This window comes from Engystomops pustulosus, chromosome 1 (assembly GCF_040894005.1).
Source record: "Engystomops pustulosus chromosome 1, aEngPut4.maternal, whole genome shotgun sequence".
NCBI classification, from domain to species: domain Eukaryota; kingdom Metazoa; phylum Chordata; class Amphibia; order Anura; family Leptodactylidae; genus Engystomops; species Engystomops pustulosus.
In genome coordinates, this window is record NC_092411.1 from 27,378,944 (window position 1) to 27,401,756 (window position 22,813).

General features: G+C 41.2%; 1 protein-coding gene across 2 annotated transcripts in view; it reads left to right on the top strand.

Moving 5' to 3' along the window:
* The window catches only part of HCN1 (hyperpolarization activated cyclic nucleotide gated potassium channel 1), a 240,335-nt gene that overhangs the window by 126,899 nt on the left and 90,623 nt on the right, over positions 1 to 22,813 (top strand). For both annotated transcript variants that reach the window (XM_072136373.1, XM_072136382.1), the window contains exon 3: positions 17,655 to 17,816. In XM_072136373.1, the coding sequence (XP_071992474.1) occupies positions 17,655 to 17,816 (162 nt within the window). The remainder of the gene's footprint in view (positions 1 to 17,654; positions 17,817 to 22,813) is intronic.

The window sequence follows — 22,813 nt, forward strand, 5'->3', positions numbered from 1 at the left end:
TTCACTCACTATGACTTGATCCTCTTTCCTGGCAGGAAGTCAGGTGTATACTTTTACATGTTTTTAAAACTGACTGCAAATAAGAATGTTTATTATAAAAGAAGATTAATAATAAGTATTAATCAGCCTATGGGAACCTGTCATTAGGTGAAAATATGAAATCTTGATGATAAACAATTATTTACATTCCATGTTGTAGAAAAATTAAATCAAGTGCGCTAGAAGGCAATATCCTCTGAAGCACTAAGAAGCTCATTTGCTTAAGGAACAGAATTTTCTTTAAAACTGGTCACTAAAAAGACAGATAATGAATGTCTGGAAAGGCCCTAACCAATGTTGTTTTACTTGTGAGGTGATATGGGATGTGGGACACTCCCTCTAAGGGTGTGCAATTACTTATGGCAGTCCACAATGATAAGGGTATCTGCACACATAATACAGCAAAATTACAGCATAATACAGTAGCATTATAGTTTATGGGATCTACGGAAATCCCATACACACAAGACCTTCCGCTCCGCAATTTTTCATCCTCAGCAAATAAGTGACACATCACGTAATGTTGCATATCATGGTGCAGAAATCTTTGAGCTCCGCTCTGGGGTGCACCATCCATGTGGCAATTGAGCCTCTTGCCTCAGGCAGCAGCACATGTAGCAAGATGGGGGGCAGCAGGAAGTGTGTCGTTGCCAGCTATAAAGCAGGACCTGACACTTATAAGGTATGACAAGGCACTATTTTTGTCTGCAAGAGTATTAAAACACTGAATGCGGACCCCATTTACCAAAAAAAGTTACCTGATAGTTACGATTAATACAGGATAGGTAAGAGGGGTGCCATCTACAGCTCGCTTCAGGCAGCAGAATGTTTGGGTTCACCCCCAGCTCCACTTATTGGACGCAGCAGAATTGCGGCATTAACGGCATTAGAAACCAGCCAATTGCCTCTTTCTGATGCTTGCGAGATGGCCGGAGGATTACCACTGGGGTAAATCCCACAGCCACTACAAATACATATTTAATAAGGCTTCGTACAAACATAACATTTTTCCTGCTCCCACCTGTTTTTTAGCCCTACAATGTCTTACTGGAGACTTATATACTTAAAAGCTTAATAATTGTTTAGAGATGTTCTAAGCAAAGCAACAATCAATACGACCCGAACTAAAAAAAGGCATCAATCAATGGAAGGAAACTTTAAAGATGGAACCATAATTGAAGTGTTATACAAGGTAGAAGTCTGTTAACTGTGAGTCTCCATTTGTGAGTTGTATTAAGGCTCTCGAAAAGGTTGTACCTGGTAGTGCTGTATTTCTTACTTAATTGAGAGCAGAATTCAGATATGTGGTGTAGTTCTGCAACACAAAAATGAAAAAATTGAAAAAAATAAATAAAAATACTGTAACGGGTACTCCCGCCTCCCATATCACGGGTTCACCCGTGGCCCTCTCTGTTCATAGTATCATAGTATATAAGGCTGGAAGGAGACGCAAGTCCATCAAGTCCAACCTTCAAGAATTAAATAAATATTTTATCCCCATAACCCGTGATATTTTTGCTCTCCAGAAAGGCATCCAGGCCTCTCTTGAACATGTACATAGAGTCCACCATAACAACCTCCTGCGGCAGAGAGTTCCACAGTCTCACTGCTCGTACAGTAAAGAACCTTTGTCTATGGTGATGGTAGAATCGCCTCTCCTCTAGGCGTAGAGGATGCCCCCTTGTCCTGGTCACAGGCCGAGGTATAAAAAGATCTTTGGAGAGATCCTTGTACTGTCCGTTCAGGTATTTGTACATTGTAATGAGGTCTCCCCTCAGTCGTCTTTTTTCTAAACTGAATAATCCCAAATTTATTAATCTGTCAGTGTATTCTAGTTCCCCCATTCCCCTAATAATCCTGGTTGCTCTCCTCTGCACCCGTTCCAGCTCTACTATATCCTTTTTATACACTGGTGCCCAAAACTGTACACAATATTCCATGTGTGGTCTGACCAGGGATTTGTATAAGGGCAAAACTATGTCTTTATCATGAGAATCTATTCCTCTCTTGATACATCCCATTATTTTATTTGCTTTAGCAGCAGCCGCCTGGCTCTGGTCACTAAAATTAAGTTTACCATCCACCAATACCCCCAAGTCCTTTTCAGCTCCAGTTTTACTAAGTAATTGACCGTTTAGAACATAATTATACTTTTTGTTTCCATGGCCCAAGTGCATAACTTTACATTTATCTACATTAAACCTCATCAACCATTTCTCTGCCCATCCCTCAAGCTTCCACAAATCCCTCTGTAATGCTAAACTATCGACCTCAGTATTTATTACTTTACACAGCTTAGTATCATCTGCAAATATTGAAACTTGACTGTGTAAACCCACTACAAGGTCATTAATAAAAATATTAAAAAGAAGTGGCCCCAATACTGACCCCTGTGGCACTCCACTGGTAACATCAACCCAATCTGAGAATGTGCCATTAATGACCACCCTCTGTTTTCTATCACTAAGCCAATTACTTACCCAAATACACAGATTTTCTCCTATTCCCAGCAGTCTCATTTTATATACCAACCTTTTATGTGGCACGGTGTCAAATGCCTTTGAAAAGTCCAAATATACAACATCTACAGCGTCCCCCAGATCCAGTCTTGAAAGTACCTCTTCGTAGAAACCAATCAGATTAGTCTGACAGGACCGATCTCTCATAAACCCATGCTGACGCTGGGTTATAAGGTTGTGCTCAGTGAGATACTCCAGGATAGCATCTCTAATAAACCCCTCAAATATTTTCCCCACCACAGCAGTTAGACTCACGGGTCTGTTGCCAGTTCTGCGTCTGCGCTTCCTACCTGTCCCGTTCCTGTTCTCGGTCCTCAGGGTGAGTGCGTGCGTCCCCGTCTCCTAGGGCGCGCACGTCGACTTCAGAAGATTTAAATGGCCAGTGAATCGTAAATTGGAGCTGACCAAGCTTGTTCCATGATACCTTGCGTTCTTAGTGTGATTTCCAGCTGTGACTCCGGTTCCGTACTTGACTTTGATCCTGTTCCGCCTGCCCAGACCTGTTGCTTCGTCTCGGACTCCGATCACGTTCTGCCCTTCCTGGCCTCCTGTTTGTCCCCGACTACGATTCTGCTCAACGTCTGTGCACCTCGCCTTGGCTGCCACCACAGACAATGTCATACCTGTGGAACGACCTGGTGGCATTTCTTCTTTAAATGCTATTAGTGTCCACAGGACCAATAAGTAACTGCTTGAGTTGACATGTGATAAATAAGTGGGTTTGAGGTTGCAGTATGGACACTCAATCTCTGAAAGGTTTGCCATCAATGGTCCTTCACCTCTTCAATTTTTTCAGTGTATATGAATACCATAATGCTCTGCAGTCATATGATATTTTTCTAATACTATAAAGTGGCTAAATACTATGATATTGTTATATGCATCCATATTGTACATTTTTGTACTGAGATAAACTAGGGCCGCTACTCAAGTATGTGAGGAATATATCCTTCCACCTAGAGCCTGCTGGAAGGAAATTATGACCCAGTACTCCCAATTTTCTCTGGTGCTTTAACCCTCTCCACTACCGTTCTTGTGTTCCATTAGGTCGGTCTAGACACCTGGTGACCATATGACGAGTATTTGTTTCAGAATGCCCTGATTTCCTATTGGTTCCTCACGCTTCTCAATGGTGCATTCATAATTTTAGTGATCCATCTATCATATCGCTGTTTGTCCTCTTCTGGGAGACATAATTATCTTCCTGGATTCTGGGTCTGCTGCTATCAGGGCACATTTATAAAAGTGTCATATGCTACAGTCAGCAAACTGGCGTCATTTGTTTCATGGCCTGCTAAAAAGTTGCGGAGATATAAGGAAATGTGTTTTTTTACAAGAAAGATGGTAGGTAGATAGAATTTCAAATACAGGCAGTCACTGGGTTACATACAAGATAGGTTCTGTAGGTTTGTTCTTAAGTCTAATTTGTATGTAAGTCGGAACTGTATAATTTATAATTGTATCCCCAGCTCAAATTTTTTTTGGTCTTTGTGACGATTTTAAAAATGTTGGGTTGTCATAAGAATCAGGATTAACACTAAAGCTTCATTACAGACACCTGTGATAACTGTTATAGCTGTTTATTGTAGCCTAGGACTAAAGTACAGGAAATTACCAACATCCAGAGGTCCGTTTGTAGCAAGGGGTTGTCTGTAAGTCGGGTGTTCTTAAGTAGGGGACCATCTGTACTATAAAAACCATAGATTATTAGGGCATATTAAAAAAAATCTTGGTAGACAACCCTAAGAAGAAGTCTCCCATTAACTTTTTTGATAGACCTTTCCAGGAGGTCTGCAGCCAAGATTTTTCTTTCTTTTTCTAAAAAACATCCATATCAAACAGAACCAAGGCAAGTGGCCCCATGTTGATCAGTCCAATTAAAAAGCGCGCCAATCACGATACCTAACCACAACTGTAAGCGACGCAACGTAATCCCAAAGCTCAGAGAAAAATTTACAGCCGCGATATTTGCTCGTACCATGAAAATCCCAACTCTTGGATTCTGCTCCCAATTGGGAGATGAGTGGGGCTCAAGGCAGGATGGGAAGAGAAGCCTGTCTTGTGAAAATGAAAGGTTACTGACCTTTGACCAGTATGAGATATTTCACATAAATTTTAGGGTCCATATATTTGAAAACAAGGATTAACAAAAAAACACAAACATATTCTGTAATTGATGACATGTCCATATAAATAATCATAACAATATACATAATATAATTTTATACTAGATCTTTGATGGGTTGGATGGGGTCCCCAGGTAGGTGTCTCACATTAGATTTCTTTAACAAATGGGCTAATTCATAAAGTGCTAATTCTCAGCTGTAGAGTTTTTCTTCTTTGTCCCTGGAGTGAGACATTCTGCTTGCATCCTCCATTTGGTAGCTCTATATAACCCGGATATGTTGCTTGATGGGTTGCAGAGCAGCCAATCAGGCATCCCCTAGCACAGTGATGGCAAACCTTTAAGAGACCGAGTGCCCAAACTGCAAACCAAAGGCGACGTTTCTATTACAAGGTGCCAACACAGCAATTTAGCCCAATAGTGCCACAATACCACTATACAAGAGACAAATAACACTGTGACATCATGAGGCCACCATTACAACCACATAAATAGCATAATTCTGGTTATAAAGATCACTGTACAAAGGCCAACATTACCAATAATAACACTATACTAGAAGCTGATATAGTGATGAATACTGTATTACTGCCATCAGTGTGGAATATTACCGCCATATACTGATTATCATTACCCCCATACAGTGACAGCAGTCCTGAGTAGAGGCAGGGACTGGGGGACTATAAGTTAGTCTGCTTATGGACCAAATATTGCCATCTTAACCCCTTTTTTGTTTTTGCATTTACATTTTTTACTCCCCACATTCAAAAATGTAACTTTTTTTTTCCATAATGCAGTGAAATTGGTGCCATTTTTTTGTGCCATTTTCTTGTGGGCTTGGATTTTACTGCTTTCACTGTTCACCACAAATGAATATATTCTTTAGGTGGGTGCGATCACGGGGAAACTAAATTTATAAAGGTTTTATAATATTTTCATACATTTACAAAAATGAAACCACCTGCACAAAAAAAAAAAAAAAAATTATTTTTGCTAACTTTTTCATACTTCAGTGTACGGAGCTGTGTGTAGTGTAATTATTTCCGAGATGACCTGATGTTTTTAATGCTACCATTTTGAGGACCGTACAGACTTTTGATCAGTTTTTATTACATGCTGCAAAATGGCTAAAAAGTGGCATTTTGATCCAGTTTGGCAGGGAGGTGGTGAAAGGTGTGGGCACATGTGGATTTGGGATCACACGTATGACAGCTGTCTGTGGCCACATATATACTTGCCTCATCACATGCACCGTGCAGCCAGTGATGCAGCATAGCACCCGGCCACATTGTGCATGCGCTGCCTGCAGGGGAGCTATGCTGGCTTCATTGGCCGCCTGATGCAAGTGATGAGCTCTTCAGACACAGACCAGTATATATGTGGCAACAGACAGTTGTCATACAGGGGGATTTGGGACACTAAATCACAGTTACCTATAGTTGGTTTAGTGTCCCAAAGCCACCTGACAGAACCTTTGAAGGCATTTGCAGCTCTAACACTGAACTGCTGATGTGCAAACCACACACAGCAGCCCCAGCAGCTCCTGACCTCTTATCTTCTGATGCTGCAGGCTTCCTTCTGTGGACTCTCACTCCTCGTACTGCTGTACTTGTCTTCCCGGGCTGAAGAGGAGGAGGGGCGGGCACTGATCGGCTGCTACTGTCTCACTAAGGCATCACTAGTGAGAGCAGAGCCGATCAGCTTCAGGATGCAGTGGCTGCCGGAGCTCCGACTTTGATAAGAATGGGGAGATGGTGCGCGTGCCTGCAGAGAGGGCTCTGCGTGCCCTCTCTGGCACGCGTGCCATAGGTTCGCCACCACTGCCCTAGCACCTAGGCATGGCTGTGATTAGCTAAGGGGACACCTGCTGGACACACCTGGCCAATCACAGCTATGTCTACTTGTTAGTAAGCAACATGTCAGAGCTACGTGGACTTGGAGACATCAAACCTAAAGTATGTGTCCACCAATCTCTACTAAAGACGTGAATTATACATACTTTTAAACTTCCTTAAAAAAAAAGTTCCAGTCTCATTTCTTTTAATTTTCAGTTTTGAATAAACATAATAATAACAAAAGTTTAATAGATGAGTTTCAAACAGATATCAAAAGCCGACTGAAACCAATGGACAACTGATGTGTTAAACTTTAGTTATTTCTGTATAAACAGGATTTGATTTGTTACCTTGAAGTCACCAGATTTATACAAAAGCTCAAAATCAATGAATAGATCTCCGAAAGTGATGAATCATTTTTGCACAACTTGTCCGATACCATGTACTGAACACGGCTGGGGTGGGGGATTTAAGGGTAACTCGGGTAACTCGGGCCCTGGGCTGTATAAGAAGTTTGGGACCCCTTACGTTTTGAAGTGCATATCAAAGGCAGCAGGAGGAGCTTGGCCCAGTTACATATTCATTTACACTGAAATGCTTGAGATAGGGAACATGCACCACGTGTTTTACATGTCATGCAGAACTTGTGGTGCTTGTTACCAATCACCAGTGGTTTGGTGTAAATGAATATGTGTCCGGGGAGGATTTGCTCCTGATGCACTGGATCATGCACCACCAAAAATACAGCTATGTGCATGGAGACTACAAGTATCATAGTGATATATGATGCAAAGAATCCCTGCTTCCCCTTTAGCGCTCCTGCTCTATGGGAAAACAGAGACTCCTTGCATTACATACTGCACCACTATGATGTTCGGAGTCCCATCTTCTGCACTGTGGTTGATTTGTGAAATCCGTCCAGGAAGTAGTTTGTCTTTCACAAACCGACGACAGTCATGTGTCTCTAGCTGTAGACTCAGACCATCAGACCAGACCCACGAAATTCAAGTGGAAAAACACACTAAAGGGTGATCCAACTTTGATGTAATGTCCATAAAATTTTGTGGGTGACTCCGAATTCAGGCCTCTATTGGTTGATACATTTCATTTGCGTCGATGATTTTTTTTTTGGGGGGGGGGGGGAGATTTTGTTGTAAGCACAAAGTATTCAATGAGATTCTTTCACTCATTCAGCTATAAGATGTGTCAATTGAGTGTTCACTCTATTTTTTGAGCAGTACTTATATACACACACACGTATATTGTATACACACATACACTGACCTGCTACTGGCCTACTGCAAAACTGTAGTGTAATGAGCTCCCTCCTTCCCTCAGACAGCAGGAAGCTATGGAAGTAATGTGGAGGAGGGGAGAGCTGCCAGATTCTCATTGGAGAGCAGACAGACTCTATTGGGGGGGGGGGGTCATTATTATTATTTTTCTTCCCGTTTTTTCTTTCTGTTTGTTTGTTTTTCATCAGTAAGACACATCTATATTCTATTCCAGATGTGGTAAATGTTTCAATTGACATTTATCATTTCAAATGGTCTCAAATTTGTGCCATTTTTTGGCACAAAAAAACTCCAGACAAAACCATACTTAAGGAAAACGTAGAAAAAGGAAAAAAGTGGCTTGAGACATTTGTGCGACTTTTTGCAATATTTGTAACAAATGTCCCAAAAAATGATCTTTAAAAGATCCTCCATTTAACAAAAGGAAAAAGTGAGATTGATAAATTACCAAAGAAGTAGATAGAAAAACGGCAAAAACTAGCTAAAATAAACAGAGATAAGATAAATGACCCCCTATACGTACGGGCTTTGTGGGTGGCCATGGACCCATGACAAACATTGGTGCCCAGGTGCTCCGCCCATAAAGCAGTAATGAAGATCCGCCATTGACATAGCACAGGACAGCTAACCCAACTGCAGCGCTGGTACTGGAAGAACTTTTACAGCGCCAGTGCTGCAGTTTGGCTGGCAGACAGGTAGTCCTTGCATCATATATCTGTATATATTCTTGTAATGTGCATAGTCCTTGGGATCAGAACGACATACGGAACCGTTTGACTAACACGCCGGAATACAAATCTACCTCAGGGATGTAGATGATGCACATTTAAGCTGTAACCAATTAAGGTTATAGCAAATTTGGCAGGCGTCCCCTCCCTGAGCACCTCGTTCCAAGTCTCACCACTGCCACTTTTTAACAAAATGGCACCGGTACCACAAAATGGTTGCATGCAGGACGTCCATATCACCCACTTCTCTGGACTTGACATAAGTGATTATACTTGAGAGACCCATAGAGGTTAATGGAGTAGTGGTCAAGCATGCGCAACACGTCTGCATTCACTATCAGCACTTGGGCACTTTAGTTATGATGGTTGCAAACAGTTGTGTATGTTAGGCTTTTTAGCATATTGTCCAGAATGTTCCCACACACGTACAGTAAGTATTATCCAACATAGGGGAGGACATACCCGTGTACAAAACTGTAGCACTTACTGTATCACTTACTGATCACCGCATAGTTACAACAATTCATGATACTATTTCCCATCACTACACTAATGACAAAAAGTAATGCCTGGTAATCTTAGGGCTTATGTTATCTAGTGACATGACCCCACGTTATATTGTTTACAGAATCCCAGATTCTTCTTCTTTCCAGAAAGTGAAAGCTCCTATTCCCATGACCTCAAGGCTAACATGTGAAAAGGTCATAAAGTCTCCGTCACAGATTGTGTTTAGCAGCTGTTTTTTTTTTTTTTTTAAATTTGCCAAAAATGTAGAGTCTGGTGTAATGGAAAGAGCCAAGTGCTGGAGGTAAATTCCAGTTTTGGAATCGGCATCGACATGTTTCCTTGAGATACGAATATCCCTTCAATAGTATAGTGTCTCACCACTTCCAGCATCAAAATCTGGTCTTTGCAACCAATCACTGACCTCAGTATTCATGTGCCGTATAGTATTGAGGCCAGTGATTGGCTGTACGGTGATCTAGTGCATATGTGGAGAGAACCTTCTATCCTCATTGCAATAAATAAAAACCCTTTTTTTACTAAATTGCAAAAAAAAAACAATAGAGCCTTGGAACAATATCAGCTAAACCAGAGATCCTTCTGTAGACCACAGTGTTTGAGTAATCTGTAAGACTCCCTACCCTTCTCCGGAGCGGCTCCTTAATAAGAATCAGTCTGGACTATAAGAGCAAACTCTAATGCCTCAAGAATCATGTCCTAGTAATATATTCACCATGTTGGAGCCTTCCACAGCTGTTCATGTGGTTTCTTTTAAAGGAAATGTATTTTGTTTAGATACAAGATCGGTAGAAGATACACAATGGGGTAAATTGACTAATACTAATATTTTCTAATAATCAGTGAAAATGCAATTTATTGATGCTCAAAAATAGTCACATAGCCTTATAAATGATGAATTTGATGCATATTAAGACATCTTTGAGTAGCTTTATACAAGTTGATGGCTTGGTTTGTGCCAAAATTCTCAGCTGTGCCCCCCCCCCAAAAAAAATCAGTCTACTGGTGTGGGTTGTTATAGTGTCTATATTTGCCTCTCATCTTCTCTACTGTCCAGTCTGGCACCTCCCAGTCCTCCCAGTCTCTGTTCACACTTATGACCTCTAATGGTGACGTCACATGGGCAGTGCATGATCGCTACAGTCCATGTTTAGCCGAGTTTTCTGCTGATCTGTAATACCATTGGCTGACCAATATACAGAAAACGGCGCTATCTGCTTCCTGTTCTGTTCTCTATTTGAACAAATGGTCTATAGGGTGTTTTGTGGTGTACCCCCACCAATATGCTGTTGATTACCTATTGAATGGATATTTTTACAAAAGGTTAAGCCTGGGAAACCCGTTTTATTTTCTGTAATTTATTGTACATACTAAATAACGATGCAATTCCATGTGGTCATCCTAAAAATAGAGCTGGTCTATGATAAATAACCCCCATTGTTTCCATTAAAATGTTTCCCTCCTTTCTCCAATTATCTCACCCGCTGCACGTATCGATCCGATGACCTTGGCTCGAAACGTCTTGCACAAACGAGACGATGGGTTTTTTATGTGGCAGTAATTTACATTCATGAATACTTTACAGTTACAGATGTTTCATAGAGCTCCAGCCATTGGAAATAAAATGCATTCTGGTGAAGATGTGGAGGTGGCCGCTCGCCCGGGAATGTCCTTATCTTGACGGGAATGTGCAGCATTTATCAACATAAAAACATTTTCTCTTCTGGCTGGAGATGAAACTAAGGGTCAAAAACACTGATGCGGAGCTGCGTCCCCGGAGCGCTGTCACATGACCAAGGCTATTTTTATGCACATCTGTTTATAGAAGGGTTTTCGAGGCTTTTGGGCTTTGGTTTTTCAAAGAATCATCTAAAATAACTAGGAAATGATATATGAAATTGATAACAAAATATAATTATATCACGTTTTTATTGATATACTGGGGCACATTTACTAAGGGTCCACGGACCGTGATCCCGTCGGGTTTTCCCGAATATTTCCATTTTGTGCCAAATGGCCCCGGGATTTTGGAGCAACTCGATCGGATTGTGGAGCCGGCTTGCACGCGACAAATATCGGAGGCCATGGCCGTCGGACAACCCGACGGATTCGGAAAAACCGCGAAAAAACGAAATGTGTCACAAGATCACACACTCACATGCACCGGGAAGAAGAAGGTGAACTCTGGCAGACCTTGGCGCAGCAGCGACACCTGCAGGAAATTGGACGCATAATTTTAGTGAATCGCGCCGGGCCCAAATCCTCGTCGGGCAATGCACCGTGGGATCGCGACAGGACCGGGTAAGTAAATGTGCCCCACTCTACCTGTAAGTAATATTTGTATGAACATCTTTATTTGAGAACTTGTGTGACAGACAATCATTTATGTAGGACTACCGGGACATGTTGTGTAGTGTCATGAAAGTGGGTTCTCCTTCCAATCGGTCAGAGTCACAAGTGATGAGGAATACATTGCATTGGTGGGACAACCCTTTTTAAAACAGTTTTTGAAAGATTGTTGTTGTAGAAGTTCCTTCTGGTTGTTGTATTTGTATGCCTTGAGTCTTCTTGGAAGGCTTTTCACAGGATTTCTGAACGTGTTTGTAGGGATTTGTGACTCATTGCCACACAATGTTATTTAGGGGCGTAACTAGGAGAGACAGGGTCCCATAGCAGATTTCTGAATTAGTCCCCCCTTCCCCCTTTAAAATATACAGGCGGTCCCCTATAAAGAACACCCAACTTACAGACAACCCCTAGTTACAAACGGACCTTTGGATGTTGGTAAGTTACTGTACTTTAACCTTAGGCTACAATAAACATCTATAACAGTTATCATAGGCGTCTGTAATTAACCCCTACGGGACTCAGCCTCTTTTGGCCTTAAGGACGCGGCCCCATTCTTCAAATCTGACCTGTGTCACTATAAGTGGTTATAGTTTTGGAACGCTATGAGATATCCAGGGGATTTTGAGATTGTTTTCTCGTGACACGTTGTACTTCAAATTAGTTTAAAAATTTGGATGATATCTTTTGTATTTAGTTATGAAAAAAAACAAAATTTGGAAAAAATTTGGAAAAATTCTTTATTTTCAACGTTCTAAATTCTCTACTTTTGATGCAGATAGTCATAGCTCCCAAATAAATTCATAACTTACATTTCCCAAATGTCTGCTTTATTTTGGCATTGTTTTTTAAGATTCCACATATTTTACTAGAATGTTATGAGGCTCAGAATTTAGGTATAATTTTTCACATTTTTTGTAAAATCCCCAAAACCCGTATATATACATGGACCTGCTTAACTTCTAACTGACACTGAGAGGCCTAAATAAAAGTGAGACTCGTAAATTACCCCATTGTGGAAACTACACACCTCAACGTATGAAAAACCACTTTTAAGAAGTTTGTTAACGCTTTACGTGTTTTATAGGGGTTAAAACAAAATGGAGGTGCAGTCTGCAAATTGTAATATTTTTTCACAATACACTCATTTTGGGTGGAAAATTAAACATTTACAATGGATTAAATGAATAAAGGCTCCACAAAGTTTGTTACCCAATCTCTCCCGAGTACACGGATACTCTACATGTGGTGGTGACCTGCTATATGGGCGCACGCCTGGGCATAGGAGGGAAGGAGGCGCCATCCAGATCAGATTTGCTATGTCACATTGTACAGGCTATAATTTTTTTATTTTTGTTAATGTGGACCTATAGGGGCTTATTTCTTTTGCCACATGAGATGCACTTTTCTGGTACGTAATTTGGGGGAATCTATAGGCTAATTGGTAAGATTTTATTAACTCTTTGTTGGTGGAGGAAATGAAAATCATCACTTTTCAGGAAGATTTTTATGGTTTTTTTTGGCTGTTTACCATACCATAAAAATAGTATATTATTTTTATTCTATGGGTCGCCACGATTACAAAAAGACCTCATTTGTATAGATTTTTTATTTTTTTCCCATTTTTACTGCATAAAAAGTAATTTGGAAAAAATGTTGTTAATTTTAGCATCACCGTCTTTCATATGCATAACTTTTTATTTTTCGCCTCACAAATCTGTTTAAGGGCTTATTTTTTGCGAGAAGGATTGTTCTTTTTAGTGGGCTTATTTTGGAGTGCATAACATTTTTTAAATTACTTTTTAGAGCATTTTTTTTATAGGGTATTAATTAAAAATTATCTTTTTTTGGAACGTTTTTGCGTTTTTTTTCTACGGCGTGTACCGTGCGGGTCCAGTAACAATTCTGTTTTATTATACAGATTGTTACGGACGCGTAAATACCAAATATGCGGGGTTTTTTGTGTTTTTGTGTTTTTTATACTTTATTAAGGGTTTTTATGGGAAAGTGACATTTTAGGGGCTTATATTTTTATGTATTTATTTTTTATTTATTATAATGTGTAGTGTTAAGTGTTTTTGCATATTTTTACTTATACATACTTGAACTTGAACCAGTGATACTCTGATCACTGGTTTAAGTTCAATACACTGCTCCACAATACTATTTTATTGTAGAGCAGTGTAAACTGTCTGAGCAAGCTTGCGCATGCTCAGACAGTTTACAGTCAGACCCGGAGGGGGTCTGACTGCCATGTAGACCGGGCAGCTCCGGGGCACATGCCAGTCCTCGGAGCTGCCCAGAAGTGGATCGGATCCCCCGGTAAGCGTCACGGGGGATCCGATCCACAGTGCAAACACCCTTACACGCTGCGGTCATGTTTGACCGCGGCGTGTAAGGGGTTAACACCGCCGATCGGAGCCGGCTCTGATCGCGGGTGTTAGCGCAGGCTGTCAGCTGTGCTCCGTTCGTGAGCCGGTGCCAGAAGCAGGACGTTATAGAACGTCCCTGTGCGCTGAGCATCTAGCCCCGGGGACGTACTATAACGTCCTGGTGCGCCTAGGGGTTAATATTTATTGCTAATCCTGCTTCTTATGACAACCCAAAAATGTTAAAATCCAATTGGCACAGAGACCAAAAAAATTTTGGCTGTGGTTACAATTATAAAATATACAGTTCCGACTTACATGCAAATTCAACTTAAGAAAAAACCTACAGAGCCTATCTTGTATGTAGCTTGTGAATTGCCTGTATTATACACTTATAAACACATATTAATATACTTATATATACTGTATATAGACACACAGCATAAACATACAAATAGTATACACACTACACATACATATAATACCGTATACACCCATGCAGCATATACACATCACATACACATACACACAGCAAATACACATATACATACAATACCATGTACAGACATACAGTATATACACACATACATACATTATATATACACCACACACATACAGCATACACCCAATACCCCAGATGCCCGGGCCCCCACACACTGTGGCTTCTTCCACTGTAGTTACTCCCCTGATGTTATTGCCGTTGATGCACTGTAGAAGTCCAAAAAAAACCTGGACGTCTAAAAAATATAACATAGTATAACATATGAATATTAGATTTCAGGTGATGTGAAGGTTAATCCACAAATTTCTTCTTGTATATTTTATAAAGGTGAATTTTTGGCTTCATTTGTTCATATGGCAATGCGACAAAAATCAGTGCAAAAATCTAACTCTCGATAATATCACTGAGAAGCCACTGAATGGAAAGAAGAAGAAACAGACAATGTGGGACATTTTTTTTTTTAAAGGGAATCTACCATCAAAAACAAGCATGATAAACCAGGGACATTTATAGATCCAGGCACTGTGACTGTGGTTATCTTCTTATATTTTGTATTCATGGTCTCCTTCCTTCTAAAAACAACTGTTAACATTATGCTAATGAGTTGGAAAGGCTCTAGTGGGTGTTTCCAGAGCCCCCTAATCCTTCAGAATATGTCTCCATACCTCTGCTCTCTCCCTCCTCCCTCTGACTGTATAGCAGCAGCAGAAAGTTCAGGGGGAGGATGAGACATGTTCTGCTCATTGTAACAGCTTATGATACAGCACTGAGGGGAAACACCCTCCAGAGCCCCTCAGGCTCCTCAGCATAATTTTAAATGTTAATTTTATGAGGCATGAGGCCATGAACAACAAATATAAGAAGATTCCCACAGTCACGGTGCCTGGATCTATGGTTAAGTGTCCCTGGTTTATCATGATGGATTTTGATTGTAGAATTCCTTTAAAGGAAATCTACCATTTGATTTCATGCATTACGCACCTAATATACCTTGAGAATGCTGTACACTGATGCAGGCACATATCTTGTTTAATCCCTGAGCTAGATGGCTTCAGCCTGCCATTGATAAACACGTTGCACAGAGCTTCCTGAACAGTCCAGACAAGACTAATCAACTTGAGCTGGATGACTCGCACACAGCAGCTGGGAGATGCTGCATCAATTGATTACTTCTGCGTCTAAGGGATAACAAAGTGATAACATCATCCTCTGGTGCAGTGCATAACTAATGTGAGAGTCATTGTTTTTTCAGCAAAACCACTCAGCTCTGGGATTTAACAAGATATGTTTCTGCTTCAGTGTAGCTACAGCCTTCTCAAGTTATGTTTGGTTCGTAATGCATAAAAACAAATAGTAGATTTCCTTTAAGTTAGAAATATATCATTTCTATAGCACTGATAGTTTTACAAGCTCTTGATAAGGGACCTAAGAGATTTAAGTAGTAGATGTTATAATGTCAAGTTTCTCATGTAACTTGTTCTTAGGCCCTTGTCTACACAGATGTAAAATGCGTTTTTTAGAGTTAAGGAATAAAGTACCAGGAACTGAAACTCTTCTTGGCTCATATAAGCTTTTGCATTTCCGTGGTTTATATGAGCTCTGAAGGGCTGGTAATCAAGTTGAACGGGGGCAATAACAACCTTAAGGACGCGCTAATCTCATATATGTGTCATAAAATCAACTTCATGGCCAATATGACTTGTGTAGGCCTTAGTGAGAAGACATTTTAGGACTTTTTACTTATGTGCAATCTGGGTCTGGGCTGATATGATATTTGACAACCCCTGACGAAGCATGGGTGCAAAACGTATGTTGGGTTGTCAGACAATGTGGAACTGGTTGGTGAAGTATGGCGTCTGGTGGGTATTCTTTGGATTTGGAAGTGGCTTCTTGCCTGTATGTTTGAGGAAATAGGGGATGTGCAATTAATATGAAGCCATTGGAGCTGTACAAGGAGACAGCAGTGTGTACAGGTTGATGACCCGGCATTCTCTGCTGGAAGCTGCAATCATGTCCTGGTAGTAGGCAGAGTGGGGAAAAGTAGGTCCTGGACACAGGTAGTATAGCCCATTCTTGAGAGAGGTAGTGCAGCCCACTCTTGGGACAGGTAGTGGATCCCACTCTTGGGACAGGCAGTGGAGCCCACTCTTGGGACAGGTAGTGCAGCCCACTCTTGGGACAGGTAGTGGAGCCCACTCTTGGGACAGGTAGTGGAGGCCGCTCTTGGGACAGGTAGTGTAGCCCACTCTTGAGACAAGTAGTGTAGCCCACTCTTGGAACAGATAGTGTAGCCCACTCTCGGGACAGGTAGTGTAGGCCACTCTTGGAATGGGTTGTGTTGCCCACTCTTGGGACAGGTCATGCAGCCCACTCTTGAGACAGGTACTGTAGCCCACTCTTGGGACAGGTAGTGAAGGCCGCTCTTGGGACAGGTAGTGTAGCCCACTCTTGAGACAAGTAGTGTAGCCCACTCTTGGAACAGATAGTGTAGCCCACTCTCGGGACAGGTAGTGTAGGCCACTCTTGGAATGGGTTGTTTTGCCCACTCTTGGGACAGGTCATGCAGCCCATTCTTGAGACAGGTACTGTAGCCCACTCTTGGGACTGGTAGTGTAGGCCACTCTTGGGACAGGTAGTGGAGCCTACTCTTGGGACAGGTAGTGGAGCCCACTCTTGGGACAGGTAGTGGAGCCCACTCTTGGGACAGGTAGTGGAGCCCACTCTTGGGACAGGTAGTGGAGCCCACTCTTGAGACAGGCAGTGGAGCCCACTCTTGGGACAGGTAGTGGAGCCCACTCTTGAGACAGGTAGTGGAGCCCACTCTTGGGACAGGCAGCGGAGCCGACTCTTGGGACAGGTAGCGGAGCCCACTCTTGGGACAGGAAATGTAGCCTCCTGGGGATCTGCCCATTACAGCAAATAGTAAGTCCAGGTCCAGGCTGGTGTGAAATTGTGTATCTGTATAATAATAATAATAATAATAAATCTTTATTTATAAAGCACCATCATATTCCACAGCGCTTTAATGATCTGTATTACATTGACTCAGCTATATTTTTATTTCCTCCATCAGAGCAAAATCCTTTTAACACTTATAAGAGACTAATTCACATAATGTACATCGCTTAAGAGAGTTTAGAGTGAAATCAAAACTGGAAGGTGGCCAATATCTACTAAATAGTCACCAAAGTGCTTCCAGATGCCCAGGGGACCTGATCTCAAGTTCTGCACTGGGACAAAGAGATCATTAGCTATGACAATGTCATGCAAGGATGTAAAAACAACAAAAAAAAAGTTCTGAAAAGTTCGACAAATGTTCTTGTTACCTAAACTCAGGAGTCTTAACTATATTTTTTTCGATTTCTCTTCCACAGATTTTCCACATGACCTATGACCTTGCCAGTGCTGTGGTGAGAATCTTTAACCTCATTGGGATGATGCTGCTCCTCTGCCACTGGGATGGCTGCCTGCAGTTTCTGGTTCCTCTTCTTCAGGAATTTCCTAGTGATTGCTGGGTGTCATTAAACAATATGGTTGTAAGTATTGTGCACTTTCTACCTCGTAACATTGTTGCGCTAATTTTTTAATGTTTGCATGAATGTTTGTCCATCAGTATCTTTTCTTTTCAAATTCTAAGTAGGAACAAGTACAAATTTGGTTGTGGTCTTTTATATCTGCTCATAGTCCAAGTTCCATATGAAAAGTGGAAAGCTTTCCTGGCTGTATATATATGGTGTTTCAGATTTTGTAGAGGATTATAGTGAGAAGGATTATCACATTGTCCCCATGTAGGAAGAAATAGAACTTGCTCTAGATGCCCATGAGATGCTGTGTTAAGGCATCGTGGGTTTGCATAAAGTACAGAAATAGAGAAAAGTGAAAAACTCCTTCAGTGTATACTTATGATGTCTTAAATTTCTTAGGAGATTTCTTGGGGAAAAAAGTAATGAAACTGTCTCCCACTAGGTAGAAATGGAACAGGCTGCCCATGTGATGCTCTGCTGAGGAATCAAGGGATAGCAGAAAACACAGAGATAAGGAAAAGTGGAGAAAACTTTTTGTAGGCAAAAAAAGAACAGGCTCTAGTTGCCTATGTGATGATGTGCTAAGGAAACATGATGTCACTGAGGCGCACACTGCTAGTACTTATCACAAACAACCTTTTATTAATGTCTTGGTTACACAACTCGTTTCGGTATCTCTAGGGATTCCTTTTGCAAGTGAGAGAAGACTGAGAGCTAGGAGGTTTGTGGATCGTCCTAAGCTCTCAGTCTTCTTTCACTTGAAAAAGGAATCCCTAGAGATACCAAAATGTGTTGTGTAACCAAGACATTAATAAAAGGTCATTTGTGATAAGTATCCGGATTACTTCAACTACCAGTGTGCGCCTCAGCAAAACAACTTCCCCACCACCCAACGCAGTTGATCCTGACCGGTGTGGCTACTGAGTTCTAAGGATCCCGTCAACGGGCAGCACCATACGGTACCCTACCTAAACTTCCCACTAGTGTTGTACCTGGTTTTAGCACAACTCTTTCAGGTAAGCCTTAGGCTACATGCACACTGCCGTGTGCCCGCCGCACCGTAGCACGGTGGGCACACGGCAGCGCGGGGAGAGGAGGAGGAGGTGGCATGTCCTATTTTTTCCCGGGCTACGGAGCGGTACGGTGCCGCACGTGTGCGGCACCGTATCGCTCCCGTAGGGCGCCGTGAGCCCATAGATGTGTATGGGGGACGTATATCGGCCGCATATACGTTGGCCGTATATACGTCCCCCGTACTGTAGTGTGAATGTAGCCTTAATCTAATTACCTCACCAGAATCTGTGTCATTGTTTTCACAAAATAGTACTCTATGAGCTCTCTCTGGTCTCTCCTTGTCCGCCTTTCTTATGCACTAATTGAACATGAGATAGGAGATATCTAACATTCAAGATAGTGTCTTAGCACAGAGGTGCAGGCGAATGTATGTCCCACATTCTGAGCTCCCATATTACGCATGGGGCAGATGAGGAAGATGCATATACAAGAATATAAAAATCAGAAGATTTTACGGCTCTTTTACTTGAGGATTGATCTACTTTACTATTGGAACTGCTGTGTATCCGGATATATTATTTCTTAGATACTTGTCTCGACTTATCAGTGGGGTTGATCATAAAATTGGTGTAGGTTAAAACAAAGATTAGAGCTTCCATTCTGCAGTATACAGTCAAGCTATTCTGCCCCCTTCCAGACACTGCTAAGCAGGCTGAAGAGAATCCCTGAGGATAGGGTGAGGAGCAAGTTGATATATCTTCGTATAGCTAGCCTCACTCTTAACCCCCACCTTCCTTAGGGAGTGGTTAATGATGTAGCAAAGCGGAGTAACACAAAGTCACTGTCTCTCTCTTACCACCTCCTCACCCTGTCCTAAGGAATTTTCTTCAGCTGGGTACCAGTGTCATCCTCAGTGAGGAGGGTGATATAGCTTGACTATATACTGTTGGAGCAGTGCAAGGGGTTCCAGATTCAAGAAGATTGTGCACCAAAATTCATGAATCTGGTTCCCTTCTGCACACGCAACAGGCAAACTGCACATAGTGGGCTAACATTTGCTAATTCTGGGATTCTAGTTCGCTTATAGAATTATATATGTATATTCTATATTGTTATTCTTGTCTATTCAGGTGACAAGTTTTTAGAAAGTCGATTAACCATACCCACTTTTGAGAGGTGGAGCGAGACGTAAAATAAGACCGTAAAATTTCCGTTCATCTCTTTGATATACCTGCAGCAAAACGTCTGCTCTCAATATATCACCTTTAGTAGAAGTTTAGAAACGAGAACAAGCCTCAGATGTAATATGACTGAGCAGACAATATTCATTGTTATTTTGGAAGCCGAGATCTTTCCTTTTTGAATTTTCATTAGTTTTAGATACAAATCAGAATTTTTGGAGCTGTAGGCGTGAAAACAGGTAGAGCTCGATTCAATCTGACAATATTCACTTTCCGATCGTCGCTTTTGTGCTGGGAAGACAAGTTTTCTTCACAGACTATTTTGAAGCTGCATCTTGACAGTTAATTATGTGTGTTCCATAGGATTTTTCAGTTCCATTTGTGACAGTAATGTATTTTAAAATCTTTTCCATTTGTCACAAGAATGTATTTTAAAATCTTTTAGACTTTTTTTATGAACCATTATAAGAAAACGTAACTTCTGTTGTATCAGTTACAAGTTGTAGTACCCAATGCTCGAGAAAGTAAATAACTGCTCTCAGCTATAACAAAATAGAATGGGTTAAGGAAAAAATAGTTTGCGCAAAAATGTCACAAATTCCAGGAATGTGTCCCTTGGAGGGAACGGCTGTTACTGTACAATCTGTGCTGCAGAAAAAGGTGCCATCTATGTGTATGAAGCCTTATATGTGCTGATAGCTCCTCTTCTCTCCTCTTCACTGCTCCGCCCTTATGTTAGTCCGCACTTTAAATCTGGTATTGTATTCATGAATTACCACACTTGGAAGTAATAGTCACTTCTTATCCCTTAAGACAGGGGATTGTAAGACAGAATTTAAGAAGTGCTTGCAGATATGATACTGCAGATCTAGATGTAACTTGAGTATCAGAGATGAAATAATGGCAGATTGATACTCCAGTCAAATCCAAAGAAGGAGTCATCTGAGATGATATGACAGTATATAGATAATTGCCACTCTGGGTGTGACAGGAGTGTTAGAAATTATATAAAACTGCAACTCTAGATGTGACTGGAGTATCAAAGATAATCTAATGGCAAGGATAAGACTGCAGCTATAGACTAAAGTCTAGAAGTGACTACAGTATAAGAGATGATACAACAGCAGGTTGATACTTAGGTCACATCCAGAATCTGAGTTTATATAACAGTAAATAGATGATTGCCGTTCTGGATGTGACTGGAGTATTAAAAAATTATATAACATTTGATAGATGGCTGTAGTTCTGAATGTTAGTGGTGTGTCAGAGATGATATAATGGGAGATTGACACTCCAGTCACATCCAGAGTTGCAGTCATCTGAAAAAATATAACTGTTTATAGATGATAGTAGCTCTGAATGTGACTGGAGTATCAGTGATAATCTAATGGCAGATATAAGACTGCTTCTCTGGAAGTGAGTGGAGTTTCACAGTTGATATGATTGAAAGGATAAGGCTCCTTCTGTAGATGTCACTGGAATATCAGAGATTATCTAATACATCTACAATAATGTTGGCTAAGCACCAAAATTATATTAACTCACACAAATAAGCTGTTGTATACTAAGAATGTCCTTAGTTGCCCATAGAAACCAATCAGAGCTCATTGCTCATATTAGTTACCTGTTTCAAAATAGAAGCTGAGCTGTCATTGCTGTAATAGCTATGGAGACTAACTGCCACATCAGTATACAGACAATCGGGCTTATTTAGATTCGTGCTACTCACTTTTGTCTAACTGTTCGCCAGTTTCGGGATTTGCACAGCTTTGACAGGTATTTAACAGGGGTTTGTGCTGGGATTGTGTGGCACGCGATCGGATTGTGGCACAGCTAAACTGGCTTCTGTTTGTTGCAATTTGGGGGGGGGGGGGCGTGCCGCAGGATGATCCGACTGATTCGGACTGAGCGTGGGATTTAACTTTCAAATTGTGTCGCAAGACCAAGCACTTACATGCACCAGGAAGAAGAAGGTGAACTCCTGTGGACCTGAGTGGGGAAGCGACACATGCAGGATATCGGGCGCACGATCTTACTGAAACGCGGCACAGTGCATTATCTTCGGACAATGTACTTGAGTTGGACTCAGTCAGACGGGTAAGTAAATCTACCAAGTGTATTTTGGAAAGTGTGGGGTGAAGATTTTCAATCATATCATTGTCTATGACGGTCCTGTCCAAAATTTCATGTTTGTAAATGCAACAATTCCCATACACACAGACAGACACATACACTCAGCTTCATGTATTATATTTTCAAACAATATTATATGATGGTTCGAGAAAGTGGGGAGTCATGGATATTGGATATTTATAAGACCTGTGAGGACCTCATATAAGCTGTAAAGGTATCTGATAGTTGATAACTTGTGTTTATGGCTGGGAATACCATTCAGTGATTGGATTCTCTGATCACCAGTCAATCACTGCAACATTAAATGTGAATCTGTTGCACTGCATTATTAAATGTAAAGCTGTTGCACTGCAAAGTGGTTGCACTGTGGTTATGGTGGCGCAAAATCAAAACAAATACTATATGAGAGTGATCGAATTTTGGTCACTTTATCTTTGTTAATTGCAATATAAGTTTAGAATGACTCCAATTGTGACTCCAATATACTCATGTTAAAAACGCTAATCTTAATGAATTCCCCCCGATACGTTATAACACCCTTGAGCCCCCACTCCAATAAACAAGTAACCTTTAACATCCTTCAAACAAGCTCCCCCGAAATTAGTATTTTTCAGGCGATCTGATACATAATCAAGTAATTATATTAGAACGATGTATGGAATGCTGACTCATTAATGGATG